Source organism: Ylistrum balloti, unplaced genomic scaffold (genome assembly GCF_031769215.1).
Source record: "Ylistrum balloti isolate Yb309-2 unplaced genomic scaffold, AGI_CSIRO_Ybal_v1 Utg369648, whole genome shotgun sequence".
NCBI classification, from domain to species: domain Eukaryota; kingdom Metazoa; phylum Mollusca; class Bivalvia; order Pectinida; family Pectinidae; genus Ylistrum; species Ylistrum balloti.
Genome location: NW_026781905.1, coordinates 78,653 through 101,602, shown reverse-complemented (window position 1 = coordinate 101,602; position 22,950 = coordinate 78,653). Strand labels below are relative to the sequence as shown.

The window sequence follows — 22,950 nt, the reverse complement described above, 5'->3', positions numbered from 1 at the left end:
ACTTAATTAAAGACACTATATAATAAATCTATATTGAATAACTATTAATTAAAGACACTATAGAATAAATCTATATTGAATAACTTAATTAAAGACACTATATAATAAATCTATATTGAATAACTATTAATTAAAGACACTATAGAATAAATCTATATTGAATAACTTAATTAAAGACACTATATAATTATATCTATATTGAATAACTATTAATTAAAGACACTATATAATAAATCTATATTGAATAACTGTTAATTAAAGACACTATATAATTATATCTATATTGAATAACTATTAATTAAAGACGCTATATAATTATATCTATATTGAATAACTGTTTATTAAAGACACTATATAATAAATCTATATTGAATAACTGTTAATTAAAGACACTATAGAATAAATCTATATTGAATAACTTAATTAAAGACACTATATAATAAATCTATATTGAATAACTTAATTAAAGACGCTATATAATTATATCTATATTGAATAACTGTTTATTAAAGACACTATATAATAAATCTATATTGAATAACTGTTAATTAAAGACACTATAGAATAAATCTATATTGAATAACTTAATTAAAGACACTATATAATAAATCTATATTGAATAACTGTTAATTACAGACACTTTATAATAACGAAAAGCTTTCTATCGATTATTTTCACAAGCACAAGAGATATGAGACTGAAACTTGAAACCAATTTTTGGTTAATCTCATTGTAGGAAGATAAAGCATTCAATGTAAAACTTTGTAGCAATGACACCGAAACTACAAAATAAGTTTAAGGCAACTTGAACAATCAGCGAAGTCTAAACAAATACGTTACTGTTTTATTGTTGCATTAAACAATACTAATACAATTTTAAAATTAAATACATGATAACGAAATAAAAAAACCAAACTCCCTCACACAGCAGTTTTGTTTGTACTAGTGATGCTAGGGACAGAAAGAGTTGGCTCTAGAAAGTGATCGGGGGGGGGGGAAATACATACAGGGAGGTGCGTCGTCAAATAAATGTGTCATTTTTTATTTATTTATAAAGATCGTCAACGAACTGTATATATTTCTAACAGTGTCACTATTTAAATATATCTCACCTGATAGCATCCATGATACCGAAACCCATTGAGACAGAGAGACTGGCGTGATCTTCCTTGGGCTCAGGTATTCCACAGATACAATAATAACAGTCGCCCAAAATCTTCAACCTCAGCTGATGATATTTCTACCGAACAAAACACAGCGACATATGATGTCGTATCCATGATAATGTCCCAAAGTCTGCTTATAAGGTGTAACAAATGTAGTTATAAATTTTGAATACCGCGTCAGTTCCTATGTTTGAACACAGTTATTTCTACAGTGAAGAATAACAACAATCATCAACAATAACACTTATTCAACAGATTTTATAACGAACAGTTGTGTGAGTGTTGCTTGGTAAATAGTTGGAGAGTTTGATACTGGTTTTCACAGCCGGGGTTGACTTCATACTCTACGATATAAATTACACTCGAACGTCGTTATCTCGAAGTCGGTGGGTCCGTTGGAAAACTTCGAGTTATCCGAGAATTCGATTTAAGTGAGGTCGAATGTTTGGTGAAAAGTTTGGAAGGGCCCGACGAGTTATATGAGTTCGAAATAACAAGGTTTGACTGTATATGCCTTAACATACCTATTAATATGAAATACGTAATAATTTTAACTTAAATTACAATCATTAATTGAGTTAGAAAACTGTTATCATAATGCTTTTTTCATATACATCAAAGACATGGTTTATGATGTTCCACTGAAAAGCATCCTCGTTTTGTTGATAAACATAGGATCACGTTCCTTTAAATCGATCTATTCGGACAAAGATGTTACGGACTTCTCTTGTCTCTCATCATGAATACTTACATCTGCGATTCTATCAAACGATAGGAAAATGTCATTTAACAAAGCCACAAGACGTTCAGCACTGTAGAAGGAGGATATTGTCGTGAATCCTACTATATCCGCAAAGACGATACTGAAATACAGTGATGTTCAGGTCGAAAATGGAGTTCATTATCAAACATTAATTAGATAAAAATCCACCAACAAAATCAAAGGAAATAAACTTTCAAAAAATCATCTTAATTGAAACTCAACATCAATGAACAAAAGGCAAAACATGAACAAAAGGAAAATGTTATCTCGGGAGATATGGCTTATTTTTTATAATGCGCTTTAAGTTACGGTATACTGATTATGTTAAGTCAATAAGATTGAAGGAGGAATCGAAGGGAGTGGCTGCTTAGTAATCGATTACTTCTGCAATATGATTTCATTGTTATATTTGTTGAGAGGAGGGAATGTCTCTTAATTATTTCTGTAATATAATTCCATTGTTTTGTTGGTTTGTTTTTAGGGGGTGGGGAGTGGGGGGTGGGGGGGGGAGGTTGGTGGGTGGGGTGAGGGTAGGAGTGGAGAGAGAAGGTTCGTAGAGAATTCCATTATTACTATATGTTTCCATTGTCAGAGTAAAGATATCGTAAATGTGTCGGACTTACGTTACTTTGTCAGAGTAAAGATATCGTAAATGTGTCGGACTTACGTTACATTGTCAGAGTAAAGATATCGTAAATGTGTCGGACTTACGTTACATTGTCAGAGTGGAGATATCGTAAATGTGTCGGACTTACGTTACATTGTCAGTGTGGAGATATCGTAAATGTGTCGTAGTTACGTTACATTGTCAGAGCGGAGATATCGTAAATGTGTCGGACTTACGTTACATTGTCAGAGCGGAGATATCGTAAATGTGTCGTAGTTACGTTACATTGTCAGAGCGGAGATATCGTAAATGTGTCGTAGTTACGTTACATTGTCAGAGCGGAGATATCGTAAATGTGTCGTAGTTACGTTACATTGTCAGAGCGGAGATATCGTAAATGTGTCGTAGTTACGTTACATTGTCAGAGCGGAGATATCGTAAATGTGTCGGACTTACGTTACATTGTCAGAGTGGAGATATCGTAAATGTGTCGGACTTACGTTACATTGTCAGAGCGGAGATATCGTAAATGTGTCGTAGTTACGTTACATTGTCAGAGCGGAGATATCGTAAATGTGTCGTAGTTACGTTACATTGTCAGAGCGGAGATATCGTAAATGTGTCGTAGTTACGTTACATTGTCAGAGCGGAGATATCGTAAATGTGTCGTAGTTACGTTACATTGTCAGAGCGGAGATATCGTAAATGTGTCGTAGTTACGTTACATTGTCAGAGCGGAGATATCGTAAATGTGTCGGACTTACGTTACATTGTCAGAGTGGAGATATCGTAAATGTGTCGTAGTTACGTTACATTGTCAGAGCGGAGATATCGTAAATGTGTCGGACTTACGTTACATTGTCAGAGTGGAGATATCGTAAATGTGTCGGACTTACGTTACATTGTCAGAGTGGAGATATCGTAAATGTGTCGGACTTACGTTACATTGTCAGAGTGGAGATATCGTAAATGTGTCGGACTTACGTTACATTGTCAGAGCGGAGATATCGTAAATGTGTCGGACTTACGTTACATTGTCAGAGTGGAGATATCGTAAATGTGTCGGACTTACGTTACATTGTCAGAGTGGAGATATCGTAAATGTGTCGGACTTACGTTACATTGTCAGAGCGGAGATATCGTAAATGTGTCGGACTTACGTTACATTGTCAGAGTAAAGATATCGTAAATGTGTCGGACTTACGTTACATTGTCAGAGTGGAGATATCGTAAATGTGTCGTAGTTACGTTACATTGTCAGAGTGGAGATATCGTAAATGTGTCGGACTTACGTTACATTGTCAGAGCGGAGATATCGTAAATGTGTCGGACTTACGTTTCTTTGTCAGAGTGGAGATATCGTAAATGTGTCGGACTTACGTTTCTTTGTCAGAGCGGAGATATCGTAAATGTGTCGGACTTACGTTACATTGTCAGTGTGGAGATATCGTAAATGTGTCGGACTTACGTTACATTGTCAGAGTGGAGATATCGTAAATGTGTCGGACTTACGTTACATTGTCAGAGTGGAGATATCGTAAATGTGTCGGACTTACGTTACATTGTCAGAGTAAAGATATCGTAAATGTGTCGGACTTACGTTACATTGTCAGAGTAAAGATATCGTAAATGTGTCGGACTTACGTTACATTGTCAGAGTGGAGATATCGTAAATGTGTCAGTTACATTGTCAGAGTAAAGATATCGTAAATGTGTCGGACTTACGTTACATTGTCAGAGTAAAGATATCGTAAATGTGTCGGACTTACGTTACATTGTCAGAGTGGAGATATCGTAAGTGTGTCGTACTTACGTTACATTGTCATTTTTTGAGATGTACATTTTACGAAACGGTCCACACGAGTCGATATCAAACGCTCGGGTTATTTCCTCCGCTATTCGTTTCGGAAACGATGCTTTCATGATATTGTTCTGAAAAGGAAACATATGACTTATACTTAGATAAACAGACATTTTAGCCAAATTACAAACGGAAGTTAGCAAAAGCCAGCTATGTTATATCTAATTTACTTATGGTGTCTTTTGATTTGTTAAATTCCCAAACTACAGTCAGATTTTTTTGTTTTGTGTTTTCCCATGATCACACGAAGCGATGAAGTGCTGATCAATTTTGTTTTCTGCAATGTATAAGCAAGTGGCATCTACCATAGAAAGGAATTACTGACTATCATGGCAAGAGAATTTGAATGAGTGGCCAGTGAGAGAAAGGATTCTAGTTATTGGAAAAGGAAGAAATTTTATATTTAAAGGTATCTAGGGTGATGGCAGTTACCAGACTTGCCGGGGTTTATTCCAGTCTGGTATAGTGCTGGAGAAGATGGGGTTTGCCGGGGTTTATTCCAGTCTGGTACAGAGCTGGAGAAGATGGGGTTGCCGGGGTTTATTCCAGTCTGGTACAGAGCTGGAGAAGATGGGGTTTGCCGGGGTTTATTCCAGTCTGGTATAGAGCTGGAGAAGATGGGGTTTGCCGGGGTTTATTCCAGTCTGGTACAGAGCTGGAGAAGATGGGGTTTGCCGGGGTTTATTCCAGTCTGGTACAGAGCTGGAGAAGATGGGGTTTGCCGGGGTTTATTCCAGTCTGGTACAGAGCTGGAGAAGATGGGGTTTGCCGGGGTTTATTCCAGTCTGGTACAGAGCTGGAGAAGATGGGGTTTGCCGGGGTTTATTCCAGTCTGGTACAGAGCTGGAGAAGATGGGGGTTTGCCGGGGTTTATTCCAGTCTGGTACAGAGCTGGAGAAGATGGGGTTTGCCGGGGTTTATTCCAGTCTGGTACAGAGCTGGAGAAGATGGGGTTTGCCGGGGTTTATTCCAGTCTGGTACAGAGCTGGAGAAGATGGGGTTTGCCGGGGTTTATTCCAGTCTGGTACAGAGCTGGAGAAGATGGGGTTTGCCGGGGTTTATTCCAGTCTGGTACAGAGCTGGAGAAGATGGGGTTTGCCGGGGTTTATTCCAGTCTGGTACAGAGCTGGAGAAGATGGGGTTTGCCGGGGTTTATTCCAGTCTGGTACAGAGCTGGAGAAGATGGGGTTTGCCGGGGTTTATTCCAGTCTGGTACAGAGCTGGAGAAGATGGGGTTTGCCGGGGTTTATTCCAGTCTGGTACAGAGCTGGAGAAGATGGGGTTTGCCGGGGTTTATTCCAGTCTGGTACAGAGCTGGAGAAGATGGGGTTTGCCGGGGTTTATTCCAGTCTGGTACAGAGCTGGAGAAGATGGGGTTTGCCGGGGTTTATTCCAGTCTGGTACAGAGCTGGAGAAGATGGGGTTTGCCGGGGTTTATTCCAGTCTGGTACAGAGCTGGAGAAGATGGGGTTTGCCGGGGTTTATTCCAGTCTGGTACAGAGCTGGAGAAGATGGGGTTTGCCGGGGTTTATTCCAGTCTGGTACAGAGCTGGAGAAGATGGGGTTTGCCGGGGTTTATTCCAGTCTGGTACAGAGCTGGAGAAGATGGGGTTTGCCGGGGTTTATTCCAGTCTGGTACAGAGCTGGAGAAGATGGGGTTTGCCGGGGTTTATTCCAGTCTGGTACAGAGCTGGAGAAGATGGGGTTTGCCGGGGTTTATTCCAGTCTGGTATAGAGCTGGAGAAGATGGGGTTTGCCGGGGTTTATTCCAGTCTGGTACAGAGCTGGAGAAGATGGGGTTGCCGGGGTTTATTCCAGTCTGGTATAGAGCTGGAGAAGATGGGGTTTGCCGGGGTTTATTCCAGTCTGGTACAGAGCTGGAGAAGATGGGGTTTGCCGGGGTTTATTCCAGTCTGGTACAGAGCTGGAGAAGATGGGGTTTGCCGGGGTTTATTCCAGTCTGGTATAGAGCTGGAGAAGATGGGGTTTGCCGGGGTTTATTCCAGTCTGGTATAGAGCTGGAGAAGATGGGGTTTGCCGGGGTTTATTCCAGTCTGGTACAGAGCTGGAGAAGATGGGGTTTGCCGGGGTTTATTCCAGTCTGGTACAGAGCTGGAGAAGATGGGGTTTGCCGGGGTTTATTCCAGTCTGGTACAGAGCTGGAGAAGATGGGGTTTGCCGGGGTTTATTCCAGTCTGGTACAGAGCTGGAGAAGATGGGGTTTGCCGGGGTTTATTCCAGTCTGGTACAGAGCTGGAGAAGATGGGGTTTGCCGGGGTTTATTCCAGTCTGGTACAGAGCTGGAGAAGATGGGGTTTGCCGGGGTTTATTCCAGTCTGGTACAGAGCTGGAGAAGATGGGGTTTGCCGGGGTTTATTCCAGTCTGGTACAGAGCTGGAGAAGATGGGGTTTGCCGGGGTTTATTCCAGTCTGGTACAGAGCTGGAGAAGATGGGGTTTGCCGGGGTTTATTCCAGTCTGGTACAGAGCTGGAGAAGATGGGGTTTGCCGGGGTTTATTCCAGTCTGGTACAGAGCTGGAGAAGATGGGGTTTGCCGGGGTTTATTCCAGTCTGGTACAGAGCTGGAGAAGATGGGGTTTGCCGGGGTTTATTCCAGTCTGGTACAGAGCTGGAGAAGATGGGGTTTGCCGGGGTTTATTCCAGTCTGGTACAGAGCTGGAGAAGATGGGGTTTGCCGGGGTTTATTCCAGTCTGGTACAGAGCTGGAGAAGATGGGGTTTGCCGGGGTTTATTCCAGTCTGGTACAGAGCTGGAGAAGATGGGGTTTGCCGGGGTTTATTCCAGTCTGGTACAGAGCTGGAGAAGATGGGGTTTGCCGGGGTTTATTCCAGTCTGGTACAGAGCTGGAGAAGATGGGGTTTGCCGGGGTTTATTCCAGTCTGGTACAGAGCTGGAGAAGATGGGGTTTGCCGGGGTTTATTCCAGTCTGGTACAGAGCTGGAGAAGATGGGGTTTGTCTGGGAAGATTTTGCCGGGGTTTATTCCAGTCTGGTACAGAGCTGGAGAAGATGGGGTTTGCCGGGGTTTATTCCAGTCTGGTACAGAGCTGGAGAAGATGGGGTTTGCCGGGGTTTATTCCAGTCTGGTATAGAGCTGGAGAAGATGGGGTTTGCCGGGGTTTATTCCAGTCTGGTACAGAGCTGGAGAAGATGGGGTTTGCCGGGGTTTATTCCAGTCTGGTACAGAGCTGGAGAAGATGGGGTTTGCCGGGGTTTATTCCAGTCTGGTATAGAGCTGGAGAAGATGGGGTTTGCCGGGGTTTATTCCAGTCTGGTACAGAGCTGGAGAAGATGGGGTTTGCCGGGGTTTAAGTCTGGTACAGAGCTGGAGAAGATGGGGTTTGCCGGGGTTTATTCCAGTCTGGTACAGAGCTGGAGAAGATGGGGTTTGCCGGGGTTTATTCCAGTCTGGTACAGAGCTGGAGAAGATGGGGTTTGCCGGGGTTTATTCCAGTCTGGTACAGAGCTGGAGAAGATGGGGTTTGCCGGGGTTTATTCCAGTCTGGTACAGAGCTGGAGAAGATGGGGTTTGCCGGGGTTTATTCCAGTCTGGTACAGAGCTGGAGAAGATGGGGTTTGCCGGGGTTTATTCCAGTCTGGTACAGAGCTGGAGAAGATGGGGTTTGCCGGGGTGGAGAGCTGGAGAAGATGGGGTTTGCCGGGGTTTATTCCAGTCTGGTACAGAGCTGGAGAAGATGGGGTTTGCCGGGGTTTATTCCAGTCTGGTACAGAGCTGGAGAAGATGGGGTTTGCCGGGGTTTATTCCAGTCTGGTACAGAGCTGGAGAAGATGGGGTTTGCCGGGGTTTATTCCAGTCTGGTACAGAGCTGGAGAAGATGGGGTTTGCCGGGGTTTATTCCAGTCTGGTACAGAGCTGGAGAAGATGGGGTTTGCCGGGGTTTATTCCAGTCTGGTACAGAGCTGGAGAAGATGGGGTTTGCCGGGGTTTATTCCAGTCTGGTACAGAGCTGGAGAAGATGGGGTTTGCCGGGGTTTATTCCAGTCTGGTACAGAGCTGGAGAAGATGGGGTTTGCCGGGGTTTATTCCAGTCTGGTACAGAGCTGGAGAAGATGGGGTTTGCCGGGGTTTATTCCAGTCTGGTATAGAGCTGGAGAAGATGGGGTTTGCCGGGGTTTATTCCAGTCTGGTACAGAGCTGGAGAAGATGGGGTTTGCCGGGGTTTATTCCAGTCTGGTACAGAGCTGGAGAAGATGGGGTTTGCCGGGGTTTATTCCAGTCTGGTACAGAGCTGGAGAAGATGGGGTTTGCCGGGGTTTATTCCAGTCTGGTACAGAGCTGGAGAAGATGGGGTTTGCCGGGGTTTATTCCAGTCTGGTACAGAGCTGGAGAAGATGGGGTTTGCCGGGGTTTATTCCAGTCTGGTACAGAGCTGGAGAAGATGGGGTTTGCCGGGGTTTATTCCAGTCTGGTACAGAGCTGGAGAAGATGGGGTTTGCCGGGGTTTATTCCAGTCTGGTACAGAGCTGGAGAAGATGGGGTTTGCCGGGGTTTATTCCAGTCTGGTATAGAGCTGGAGAAGATGGGGGTTTGCCGGGGTTTATTCCAGTCTGGTACAGAGCTGGAGAAGATGGGGTTTGCCGGGGTTTATTCCAGTCTGGTACAGAGCTGGAGAAGATGGGGTTTGCCGGGGTTTATTCCAGTCTGGTACAGAGCTGGAGAAGATGGGGTTTGCCGGGGTTTATTCCAGTCTGGTACAGAGCTGGAGAAGATGGGGTTTGCCGGGGTTTATTCCAGTCTGGTACAGAGCTGGAGAAGATGGGGTTTGCCGGGGTTTATTCCAGTCTGGTATAGAGCTGGAGAAGATGGGGTTTGCCGGGGTTTATTCCAGTCTGGTACAGAGCTGGAGAAGATGGGGTTTGCCGGGGTTTATTCCAGTCTGGTACAGAGCTGGAGAAGATGGGGTTTGCCGGGGTTTATTCCAGTCTGGTACAGAGCTGGAGAAGATGGGGTTTGCCGGGGTTTATTCCAGTCTGGTACAGAGCTGGAGAAGATGGGGTTTGCCGGGGTTTATTCCAGTCTGGTACAGAGCTGGAGAAGATGGGGTTTGCCGGGGTTTATTCCAGTCTGGTACAGAGCTGGAGAAGATGGGGTTTGCCGGGGTTTATTCCAGTCTGGTACAGAGCTGGAGAAGATGGGGTTTGCCGGGGTTTATTCCAGTCTGGTACAGAGCTGGAGAAGATGGGGTTTGCCGGGGTTTATTCCAGTCTGGTACAGAGCTGGAGAAGATGGGGTTTGCCGGGGTTTATTCCAGTCTGGTATAGAGCTGGAGAAGATGGGGTTTGCCGGGGTTTATTCCAGTCTGGTACAGAGCTGGAGAAGATGGGGTTTGCCGGGGTTTATTCCAGTCTGGTACAGAGCTGGAGAAGATGGGGTTTGCCGGGGTTTATTCCAGTCTGGTACAGAGCTGGAGAAGATGGGGTTTGCCGGGGTTTATTCCAGTCTGGTACAGAGCTGGAGAAGATGGGGTTTGCCGGGGTTTATTCCAGTCTGGTACAGAGCTGGAGAAGATGGGGTTTGCCGGGGTTTATTCCAGTCTGGTACAGAGCTGGAGAAGATGGGGTTTGCCGGGGTTTATTCCAGTCTGGTACAGAGCTGGAGAAGATGGGGTTTGCCGGGGTTTATTCCAGTCTGGTACTGGGGTTTGCCGGGGTTTATTCCAGTCTGGTACAGAGCTGGAGAAGATGGGGTTTGCCGGGGTTTAGGTACAGAGCTGGAGAAGATGGGGTTTGCCGGGGTTTATTCCAGTCTGGTACAGAGCTGGAGAAGATGGGGTTTGCCGGGGTTTATTCCAGTCTGGTACAGAGCTGGAGAAGATGGGGTTTGCCGGGGTTTATTCCAGTCTGGTACAGAGCTGGAGAAGATGGGGTTTGCCGGGGTTTATTCCAGTCTGGTATAGAGCTGGAGAAGATGGGGTTTGCCGGGGTTTATTCCAGTCTGGTACAGAGCTGGTTTGCCGGGGTTTATTCCAGTTTATTGGGGTTTGCCGGGGTTTATTCCAGTCTGGTACAGAGCTGGAGAAGATGGGGTTTGCCGGGGTTTATTCCAGTCTGGTACAGAGCTGGAGAAGATGGGGTTTGCCGGGGTTTATTCCAGTCTGGTACAGAGCTGGAGAAGATGGGGTTTGCCGGGGTTTATTCCAGTCTGGTACAGAGCTGGAGAAGATGGGGTTTGCCGGGGTTTATTCCAGTCTGGTACAGAGCTGGAGAAGATGGGGTTTGCCGGGGTTTATTCCAGTCTGGTATAGAGCTGGAGAAGATGGGGTTTGCCGGGGTTTATTCCAGTCTGGTACAGAGCTGGAGAAGATGGGGTTTGCCGGGGTTTATTCCAGTCTGGTACAGAGCTGGAGAAGATGGGGTTTGCCGGGGTTTATTCCAGTCTGGTACAGAGCTGGAGAAGATGGGGTTTGCCGGGGTTTATTCCAGTCTGGTACAGAGCTGGAGAAGATGGGGTTTGCCGGGGTTTATTCCAGTCTGGTACAGAGCTGGAGAAGATGGGGTTTGCCGGGGTTTATTCCAGTCTGGTACAGAGCTGGAGAAGATGGGGTTTGCCGGGGTTTATTCCAGTCTGGTACAGAGCTGGAGAAGATGGGGTTTGCCGGGGTTTATTCCAGTCTGGTACAGAGCTGGAGAAGATGGGGTTTGCCGGGGTTTATTCCAGTCTGGTACAGAGCTGGAGAAGATGGGGTTTGCCGGGGTTTATTCCAGTCTGGTACAGAGCTGGAGAAGATGGGGTTTGCCGGGGTTTATTCCAGTCTGGTACAGAGCTGGAGAAGATGGAGTTTGCCGGGGTTTATTCCAGTCTGGTACAGAGCTGGAGAAGATGGGGTTTGCCGGGGTTTATTCCAGTCTGGTATAGAGCTGGAGAAGATGGGGTTTGCCGGGGTTTATTCCAGTCTGGTATAGAGCTGGAGAAGATGGGGTTTGCCGGGGTTTATTCCAGTCTGGTATAGAGCTGGAGAAGATGGGGTTTGCCGGGGTTTATTCCAGTCTGGTACAGAGCTGGAGAAGATGGGGTTTGCCGGGGTTTATTCCAGTCTGGTACAGAGCTGGAGAAGATGGGGTTTGCCGGGGTTTATTCCAGTCTGGTATAGAGCTGGAGAAGATGGGGTTTGCCGGGGTTTATTCCAGTCTGGTTTAGCTCTGGAGAAGATGGGCGTATTTCCGAGAGTTCGTTTTAGTGTGCGGTAGTTGGTAAGGGAGGTGATGTGAGTGTCTGGTCAGTCATGACGATGGCGTGAGAAATTTTATGTTCCCGCGTTTCGTTAGTATAGCGGGAATTATTTGTCTTTAGCGACATCGCATGCATAGCGCTTCGCACGTTCCGCGTGCGCGAGAACGCGAGTATGCGGGTACGAACCCGGGTACGTGTTCTGTATGGTCACATTCTAGCTTCCATCTCAGCAGGGCGAACACAGCAAGTCTTCTCGCTCCGTTCTTTCTCAACAATGGACCCGAATTAAGCAGAAATATCAAGTCTACAGTCGATGAGGCACAGGTGGCTATGTTCTCCCGCTTAGATGTTTTAATGAGCGAAAAGCTGGGCGAATTGGAGGCTAAAATACACGCTAAGCAGGAAGATTCCGACAACGAAAAAAGAATGGACAGAGCACGTTCCGGGGCCGATCGAAAAATAAAGGCTGCGAAGCAGAAATCTGTAACGAAATGGAGATCTCGGTACTCACCACATCAACAACACCGGGTTTATCCAGCAACGACGGAAACAACCGGGCAACCTGATTAAACAGCTATTAGAACCCCGAGACCCGGTCTGTGTTATGGTTGTGGTAGGGCCGGACATTGGAGGTCGGAGTGCCCAGCCATGTCAACTGCCGGATCCAGCACCGGTCAAAAGCTAAGTAGAATTTTTGATTCTAAGCATGGTCAGCTTAATAGCGATGAAACCGTTCCGACGGTGGTTGTAAAAGATGTGCTTTCACCTTTTGGTAGGTTAAAGAAATGTTTTGTATATTGGAAAGCTTCTGGCACTAATGACGCGGTTTATCGGTAATAGCCGATGGTTATAGGTTACCATTCAAAGAAGTTCCGCCGAATGTTCGACTGCGAAACAACAAGTCAGCACGTGTTGTAAATCCTCTGACAGTTGCGTACAACCGGACAGGTAAAGCACGTCTCGTGTTAGATTGTCGTCATATCAATCTATTCTTGCACAAGTTCAAATTCAAATACTTCAAATATTTTCACAAAGGTACTACGACAGATTGTAAAGCACGTGCGATGTCAAGGTCATCGTTTAGTGCTGTATTAAGATGATGGCACGAAACGGTAGGCGGGGCTAGAGAAGCCAGTATATGGCTTTCTTATCGCCGAGGAAAAGTGCCAATGGGAGCCATCCCAGACTGTCACGTGGCTCGGATACACGTGGGCTATGAAAGAAGGCGTTGTTAGAGTCTCAGTTGACAGAGTGAATAGATTGTTGTTTTTGCTAAAACACGCGATGGGTTTAGTGAGCGATCGAGGTCAGCTATTGTTCTCGGCCAGGTTGGGCTGGTTATATCCATGCAGGGCGTGATAGGGTCGTTAGTCCGTTTGCGGACACGTGAACTTAACTCGTGTTTGTTGACAAGAGTCAGCTGGAATGCTGGAGTATTTCTCAATGCGAAAACACTTGATGAGATAGAATTTTGGTTGTCTAACGTGCAAGATCTGAACGACAAAGGGTCTGAACTGAGGGAGAAAACGGAATTTTCTAGGGCACTGTGTACTGATGCCTCTGAGACAGGATACGGAGGTTTTGTTATCCCGTGTGGGGATGGAGTGATCAGTGTCAAGGACACTAATCATGTGCATGAGGCATTTGCCTTGATTGAAAGCCAATTCAACCTTCCAACGGTGAAGAGTTTGTACGCTCATAGTAGTCATGTCGTTACGGGAATGTGGGACGATGCCGAGCGCATGCGCAGCTCCACACGGAGAGAATTGGAAGCGGCCAAACGAGTTCTGTATAGTACTGTGGGTCAGGTCAAAGGTCACAATGTCAAATTGTTAATGGACTACAAAAGCGCGTGTGCTATTGTGAAGGTCGGTATCGGTAAAATACACCTACAAAAGGTCGCTATGGATATGCACGCGCTCACGTTCTCTAGTAGCGTCAATCTTGAAACCCTATGGCTTCCTAGAAACGAAAATACAACAGCAGATTTTCTCAGTAGATGTTACGATTCGGACGACTGGTCCGTTCAGGCATGGGTGTTTGATATTTGCGAGACCAAGTGGGGGCCACACGGGGTCGATCGGTTCGCTTCAGATTACAACACTAAGTGTAAGCGTTTCAATTCCCGGTGTAGGTGTTCGGGTACAGAGGCTATTGACGCCTTTACCGTATCCTGGAGTAAGGATAACAACTGGTTAGTGCCCCATCCCCGGCTCGTTTGGAAAACTTTAAACAAAAAGAGACCGGACGGGGCATTTGGTACTTTGATTGTTCCAGTCTGGAGATCGGCTGCTTATTGGCCATTCCTATGTCCTGACGACATTTTTGCCGATTTTGTAACGGAGTACATTTCTTTATCCAGAAACGGAGTCACAAAGCGGGGTAGAGGAAAGAATGGGGTTTTTGAGAAAACTATTTTGTCGTTCAATATGCTTGCAGTCCGGTTGGATTTCAGACATTAACATGATGTCATATTGATGTGTTGATTATTGTTTTCAACAGGCATAGGCCTCCAGGGATCAATCGACAAGGCCGTCAGGAATACCGGGGTACAAGATGGGTCATCGCTCTATTATTTGGCGAGTAACATGGCAATCCGACTCATGGACAGTGAAAGTGAAAACACCAATAAAAAGTACTTCCGATATTTTTCGTAAATGGAAGCAGTTTTGTTCGTCACACGACTGCTGTGCATTGCCTGCTAATTCCCTACACCTGGCACTGTACCTCAACTACTTGTTGGACAGACATTCATCTTTTCCCGTCATTTCCTCTGTAGTGTACGCCATCAAGTGGGTGCATGAAATCAACGGACTCTCTGATCCTACAACCAGCAGTTTCGTTCAGAATATGCTGGAGAGCTCCAAACAGACAGCCCGCAAACCAGTATGCAAGAAGGATCCAGTTAGCACGGACATTTTAATTGAACTGTGTAATATCTTCTCTAATGATAAGGACTTGCTTGTAGTTCGGGATTTCTATGATTTTGTTAAGTTTTTCAGGTTTTCTACGCTTTAACGAGCTAAGTGACCTGTTGTGTTCAGACCTGGAAATTTTTGATGGTTATCTTTTATTGAAGATCCGGAAAAGTAAAACCGATCAATATCGACACGAAAACGAGGTGGTGATAAGCAAAGGCGAGACAGCCTGTCCTTTCGCGATGGTTCTCAAATACATCGAGATAGCAGATATAGACGTTTATTCAAACATGTTTTTGTTCCGGCCAACTTTTCGCTCGGGAACTACATGTAAACTAATTGATTAGAACAAGAGTTTGAGTTACACAGGGGTTAGACAGGCCATTATGAAACGTTTGGCTTTGGTTTGTGACGTTGGCAACTTGGGGTTGCATAGTTTGCGCGCAGGCGGCGCTACCGTCGCTGCGAATAACGGCGCCAATGATCGGTGCTTCAAGAGGCACGGCTGATGGAAAAGCGAGGCAAGCAAGGACGGTTATGTTGCCGGTTCGTTACACGCTTGGTTTCAAGTCACCGAAAAGCTAGGATTGTAGTTTTACAGTTACAGTTCATCTTGTATAGCGAGTATAGTTCTAGAAGGAGTTTAATGCCACCATATATTTTACTATACAATCTGTTACATCTCGCTCCATGATATATAGGTATCTGTAAATGTACATGTAGTTTGTAAAACTTAAACGCTAATTCCCATCATCAGCTCGCATCTGGCGCCCCCGGAAATCTGTATCCAAAGGCAGGAAAACGATTACATCCAGACAGGTGGGCCTAAGGGTAACGCTGGACCTGTGTTATTTCGGAGATACCCCGAAATTACTTTCTTTATTACCGCTAACATATATAGCTATGTCTACAAAAGAAAAAATCTGTCAGGGAACAGACTATTTTTTAACAACTGACTTGAACTAACGATAATAAATTTGTAAAAAAAACTTTACTGTGTTCGCCCTGCTGAGATGGCAGCTAGAATGTGACCATACAGAACACGTACCCGGGTTCGTATCCGCATACCCGCGTTCTCGCGCACGCGGAACGTGCGAAGCGCTATGCATGCGATGTCGCTAAAGACAAATAATTCCCGCTACACTAACGAAACGCGGGAATATAAGTCTTCGCTCCACTACTTCCGAAAAACCAACACAACGAGCAAATTAATTTGCCGTACTAGCCTGCCAGAGTTCTAGAATTAAACAAAGAAAGGGAAAGATTGACGCGCGACTGATTTCAAAACAAAAACTACTATGCTCGCTATACAAGATGAAACAAACACTGTAAAACTACAATCCTAGCTTTTGGATGACTTGTAACCTAGCGTGTAACGAGTCGGCAACATAACCGTCCTTGCTTGCCTCGCTTTTCCATCAGCCGTGCCTCTTGAAGCACCGATCATTGACGCCGTTATTCGCAGCGACGGTAGCGCCGCCTGCGCGCAAACTATGCAACCCCAAGTTGCCAACGTCACAAACCAAAGCCAAACATTTTATAATGGCCTGTCTAGCCCCTGTGTAACTCAAACTCTTGTTCTTATAAATTAGTTTACATGTAGAACTCTAGCACGCTAGTACGGCACATTTATTTGCTCGTTGTGTTGTTTTTTCGGAAGTAGTGGAGCGAAGACGAGATGTTTATCAATCTGTACTTTATTTTTAATGATTTTAAACATCTTGACCAAACGGTCGTAATTCCGTTTGTCAGAGAAGGACGACCAAACGGTTAAAGAATTATATCACTAAAACTGAAGGTAGTATGATATCAATGGGATACTAATCTGGTTGTCCTGGGCTGAACCAGTTAACCTACATCAATTTAGCCTTTCTGGTAGAGGTAACACACAGGGTTTATTAGGTGGGCAAGTGTGACACACAGAACTATGGTATTCTAAGGTTGGTAGAGGTGACACACAGAACTATGGTATTCTAAGGTTGGTAGGGGTAACACACAGAACTATGGTATTCTAAGGTTGGTAGAGGTGACACACAGAACTAGAGTATTCTAAGGCTGGTAGAGGTGACACACAGAACTATAGTATTCTAAGGTTGGTAGAGGTGACACACAGAACTAGAGTAGTTTACGGTTGGTAGAGGTGACACACAGAACTAGAGTATTCTAAGGTTGGTAGAGGTGACACACAGAACTAGAGTATTCCAAGGTTGGTAGAGGTGACACACAGAACTAGAGAATTCCAAGGTTGGTAGAGGTGACACACAGAACTAGAGTATTCTAAGGTTGGTAGAGGTGACACACAGAACTAGAGTAGTTTACGGTTGGTAGGGGTGACACACAGAACTAGAGTATTCTAAGGTTGGTAGGGGTAACACACAGAACTAGAGTATTCTAAGGTTGGTAGGGGTAACACACAGAACTAGAGTATTCCAAGGTTGGTAGAGGTGACACACAGAACTAGAGTATTCCAAGGTTGGTAGAGGTGACACACAGAACTAGAGTATTCCAAGGTTGGTAGAGGTGACACACAGAACTAGAGTATTCTAAGGTTGGTAGGGGTGACACACAGAACTAGAGTATTCTAAGGTTGGTAGGGGTAACACACAGAACTATAGTATTCCAAGGTTGGTAGGGGTAACACACAGAACTAGAGTATTCTAAGGTTGGTAGAGGTGACACACAGAACTAGAGTATTCCAAGGTTGGTAGAGGTGACACACAGAACTAGAGTATTCTAAGGTTGGTAGAGGTGACACACAGAACTAGAGTATTCTAAGGTTGGTAGGGGTAACACACAGAACTAGAGTATTCTAAGGTTGGTAGGGGTAACACACAGAACTAGAGTATTCCAAGGTTGGTAGAGGTGACACACAGAACTATACTATTCTAAGGTTGGTAGAGGTGACACACAGAACTAGAGTATTCTAAGGTTGGTAGGGGTAACACACAGAACTATTCTATTCTAAGGCTGGTAGAGGTGACACACAGAACTAGAGTATTCTAAGGTTGGTAGAGGTGACACACAGAACTAGAGTATTCTAAGGTTGGTAGGGGTAACACACAGGGTTTATAAGGTGGGCAAGTGTGACACACAGAACTAGAGTGTTCTAAGGTTGGTAGGAGTAACACACAGAACTAGAGTATTCTAAGGTTGGTAGAGGTGACACACAGAACTAGAGTATTCTAAGGTTGGTAGGGGTAACACACAGAACTAGAGTATTCCAAGGTTGGTAGAGGTGACACACAGAACTATACTATTCTAAGGTTGGTAGAGGCGACACACAGAACTAGAGTATTCTAAGGTTGGTAGGGGTAACACACAGAACTATTCTATTCTAAGGCTGGTAGAGGTGACACACAGAACTAGAGTATTCTAAGGTTGGTAGAGGTGACACACAGAACTAGAGTATTCTAAGGTTGGTAGGGGTAACACACAGGGTTTATAAGGTGGGCAAGTGTGACACACAGAACTAGAGTGTTCTAAGGTTGGTAGGAGTAACACACAGAACTAGAGTATTCTAAGGTTGGTAGAGGTGACACACAGTACTAGAGTATTCTAAGGTTGGTAGGGGTAACACACAGGGTTTATAAGGTGGGCAAGTGTGACACACAGAACTAGAGTGTTCTAAGGTTGGTAGGAGTAACACACAGAACTATACTATTCTAAGGTTGGTAGAGGTGACACACAGAACTATAGTATTCTAAGGTTGGTAGGGGTGACACATAGAACTATAGTATTCTAAGGTTGGTAGGGGTGACACACAGAACTAAAGTATTCTAAGGTTGGTAGAGGTGACACACAGAACTAGAGTATTCTAAGGTTGGTAGAGGTGACGCACAGAACTAAAGTATTCTAAGGTTGGTAGAGGTGACACACAGAACTATAGTATTCTAAGGTTGGTAGAGGTGACGCACAGAACTAAAGTATTCTAAGGTTGGTAGAGGTGACACACAGAACTATAGTATTCTAAGGTTGGTAGATGCGACACACAGAACTAGAGTATTCTAAGGTTAATTTATGCCTATGAATGTTAAATAAACTTTTCTTGAATTTTACGATTTGTATTTTATACCAATTTTGTAAATTCATGAGATGTTTGAGATATGATACAATGGGATGTTTGAGATATGATACAATGGGATGTTTGAGATGATATAATGGATGTTTGAGATATGACACAATGGGATGTTTGAGATATGACACAATGGGATGTTTGAGATGATATAATGGGATGTTTGAGATATGATACAATGGGATGTTTGAGATATGACACAATGGGATGTTTGAGATGATATAATGGGATGTTTGAGATATGATACAATGGGATGTTTGAGATATGATACAATGGGATGTTTGAGATGATATAATGGGATGTTTGAGATGATATAATGGGATGTTTGAGATATGACACAATGGGATGTTTGAGATATGATACAATGGGATGTTTGAGATGATATAATGGGATGTTTGAGATGATATAATGGGATTTTTGAGATGATATAATGGGATGTTTGAGATATGACACAATGGGAGACAAGTGTAAGTATTGGTGACACCTTGCTGACTATTTCCTTTAGAATTGAGATCCGATTTTATTTATATTTACCTTCAACATTTGTTCCTCAGAAACGATTTTTTTGTACTTAGATAATCTTAAATCTTCCAGAAATGTCATAAGGTATTCATTTTCCAGTGAGAAGTAAGCAGCAAATCCATGTGACATCATACACAGGAACACAATCACGTTCATAATAATCTGTAATGAGACAAAACATATACATGGCACCTAGACTATAACTCTATCACCCTTAGGGTGATCTGTGATAAGACGAAGAATCTTTCTGACCTAGATTATAATAATATCACACTTACAAAGACCTATGATTACACAAAACATTCTTTTGACCTGGATGATAACAATATCACACATACAGAGTCCTTTGATAAGACAAACATCCTTCTGACCTCTGCATTGATACGCAAAGTTCATCAATCGCGAATTCAAATCAATCGTGAAAATTCGTACGAAAATAACTCTGGTAGGCATACATATTGGTTCTGTTATCGGAGTCTTGAAGAATCCATGTCTTTGATACAATAGGTCATCATTCTCGAATTTAAAGCTATTTTTAGATCACCATTCGCGAAAGTATGCATTCGCGAATATATGTGTAGAGTTAAGTTCGCGAAATAAAGCATTCACTACATCTACCTGATTTACAGCATTGCGTACCTGCGGTATCCACTCATGGCTCTGTGTGTATTGTTGTATTCCTTGTGGTATCAGGACACTTGAAAACAAAATCAGACATACGGGTAGAGAGAAAAGTAACCGTCCCGAGAAAGTCATCATATTAATAAAGATCAGCACCTGCAACCAGAGATACGCATATCCGGTCAAATAATTTGTTCCATCCCATAATATCACGGCAATGATGATTAATACGGGAAATAAGGGGTGAAAGACCGGAAGTCTGGTCCTGGTGGTTTTTATTAAACAGACGCCGCAAAGGATACAATGGATCATGGCCGCAACCAGGTGAACGTAAAAAAGTGTATCTGGGAAACACGTGGGACATTGTAAATAAATAACTAGTATGGCACAGATATTGTAAAGGACACCCATTATCGGTAATATATCAAGCAAAGATACGATATCTGACCACACAAAACTTTTAAAAGTATCCCTGTCCCTTTGAAATCTGCAAACAGTGTAATAGTTGGTCAAATCGAACCTGAACAGCGACTTGGTATCAACGGAATCATTTATGGTGTCACATGACCTAAACCTGTTGGTCGGCACTCCCACACTAATCACTTCCGAATTCATCTCAATCATTGTCTTTGTCCTAAGTGTGATACCCGCTCCTAATTGCCTTTTAGGGTGTCGTTTTTTCGTGAATCCACAACCGCTTTGTTCCTGTCGTGGATGTGAAGTCTTCTACTGATGAATTCCTCCTCAGGGGCTTGATTTTGTCAAGGAGGGGAACTTATATTTTTTTGTGAATTGCCTTTTAGATCGTTGATCTTGTTATTGATATAAAAATCATCTCAATTCTTCTCAAACTTCTGTCAAAATAATCGTTGGTGTTTGTAGAGAGTAGGCGATCTGGAACATAAAACGACGGGAAATTTTTACCAATTTTTCACAGACAATGTCAATGAATACAAATGTCGTGAAACCGCTTGATTTTCAATCTACGAATCCTTATAGGTAATTCAAATGACTTATACCCAACTGTTTATCATCAGGAAAAATATATCGGATATGTGTCATATGAAACCGTATAAAGATTGTCAAAAAACAACCTTCGGAAATAGGAAGTATTCGGGGTTTCCTCGACTTCAGCCGATTACACAATAATGATATAATCCTATTTAATGATATTGGATGTCATCTCAATGTTAAATGTGTCTTTAGGATAATAAAACATTCCATTTTAGCAGAAATTAAGTCATTATATTGATCTTGGTGAACTCGACACTGTCAGGACGTACATATGTACATATTTTATATAAAGAGTTGTTTAACCTATCGTTATTAGTCATGTTTGGTTTGATCAACCAAATAGGTGCTACGGTGAAATTCTTGTTGTTGCTGTTGTTCTTACTGTTGTTTTGTTGGTGGTGGTGGTGATATTGACTGAGATAGAAGTGGTGGTTGTGACTGACGTAGAACTGGTTGTGGTGACTGAGATAGAAGTGGTGGTGGTGACTGAGGTAGAACTGGTTGTGGTGACTGAGATAGAAGTGGTGGTGGTGACTGAGGTAGAAGTGGTGGTGGTGACTGAGATAGAAGTGGTGGTGGTGACTGAGGTAGAAGTGGTGGTGGTGACTGAGATAGAAGTGGTGGTGGTGACTGAGATAGAAGTGGTGGTGGTGACTGAGGTAGAACTGGTTGTGGTGACTGAGATAGTAGTTGTGGTGACTAAGGTAGAAGCGGTGGTGGTGACTGAGATAGAAGTGATGGTGGTGACTGAGATAGAAGTAGTGGTGATTGAGGTAAAATGGTTGTGGTGACAGGTAGAAGTGGTGATTGTGACTGAGATAGAAGTGGTGGTGACTGAGATAGAAGTAGTTGTGGTGACAGGCAGAAGTGGTGGTGACTGAGGCAGAAGTGGTGGTGGTGACTATGGTAGAAGCGGTGGTGGTGACTGAGGTAGTAGTGGTGGTGACAGGTAGAAGTGGTGATGGTGACTGAGGTAGAAGTGGTGGTGACAGGTAGAAGTGGTGTTGACTGAGGTAGAAGTGGTGGTGACTGAGATAGAAGAGGTGGTAGTGACTGAGGTAGAAGTGGTGGTGACTGAGGAAGAAGTGGTGATGACTGAGGTAGAAGTGGTGGTGACTGAGGAAGAAGTGGTGATGACTGAGATAGAATTGGTGGTAGTGAGTGAGATAGAAGTGGTGGTGGTGACTGAGATAGAAGAGGTGGTGGTGACCGAGGTAGAAGTGGTGGTGACTGAGGTAGAATTGGTGATAGTGAGTGAGATAGAAGTGGTGGTGATGACTGAGGTAGAAGTAATGGTTGTGACTGGGATAAAAGTGGTGGTTGTGACAGGTAGAAGTGGTGGTAACTGAGATAGAAGTTGTGGTGACTGAGGTAGATATGGTGGTGACCGAGATAGAAGTTGTGGTGACTGAGATAGATATGGTGGTGACTGAGGTAGAAGTGGTTGTGATGACAGATAGAAGTTGTGGTGACTGAGGTAGATATGGTGGTGACCGAGATAGAAGTGGTGGTGGTGACTGAGATAGAAGTGGTGGTGACTGAGGTAGAAGTGGTGGTGACTGAGATAGAAGTGGTGGTGACTGAGGTAGAAGTGGTGGTAACTGAGATAGAAGTTGTGGTGACTGAGGTAGATATGGTGGTGACCGAGATAGAAGTGGTGGTGACTGAGATAGAAGTGGTGGTGACTGAGATAGAAGTGGTGGTGACTGAGGTAGATATGGTAGTGACCGAGGTAGAAGTGGCGGTAACTGAGATAGAAGTTGTGGTGACTGAGGTAGATATGGTGGTGACCGAGATAGAAGTGGTTGTGACTGAGGTAGAAGTGGTTGTGGTGACTGAGGTAGAAGTGGTTGTGGTGACTGAAATAGAAGTGGTGGTGGTGACTGAGTTAGAAGTGGTGGTGGTGACTGAGATAGAAGTGGTGGTGACTGAGGTAGAAGTGGTTGTGGTGACTGAGGTAGAAGTGGTTGTGGTGACTGAGATAGAAGTGATGGTGGTGACTGAAATAGAAGTGGTGGTGGTGACTGAGTTAGAAGTGGTGGTGGTGACAGGTAGAAGTGGTGGTGACTGAGATAGAAGTAGTGGTGACTGAGGTAGAAGTGGTTGTGGTCACAGGTAGAAGTAATGGTGGTGACTGGGATAAAAGTGGTGGTGGTGACAGGTAGATGTGGTGGTAACTGAGATAGAAGTGGTG

At 44.1% G+C, this 22,950-nt stretch overlaps 1 protein-coding gene across 1 annotated transcript in view; it reads right to left on the bottom strand.

The window, feature by feature from the left end:
• The window catches only part of LOC132556038 (adenylate cyclase type 3-like), a 49,997-nt gene extending 29,631 nt beyond the window's left edge, over positions 1–20,366 (bottom strand). The window contains exons 1-5 of the mRNA XM_060220432.1: positions 19,761–20,366; positions 19,134–19,283; positions 4,350–4,468; positions 1,918–2,029; positions 1,113–1,240 (exon numbers count right to left, since the gene is read on the bottom strand). Of these exons, the coding sequence (XP_060076415.1) occupies positions 1,113–1,240; positions 1,918–2,029; positions 4,350–4,468; positions 19,134–19,283; positions 19,761–20,366 (1,115 nt within the window). The remainder of the gene's footprint in view (positions 1–1,112; positions 1,241–1,917; positions 2,030–4,349; positions 4,469–19,133; positions 19,284–19,760) is intronic.
• Between the last annotated feature and the right edge of the window lie 2,584 nt (positions 20,367–22,950).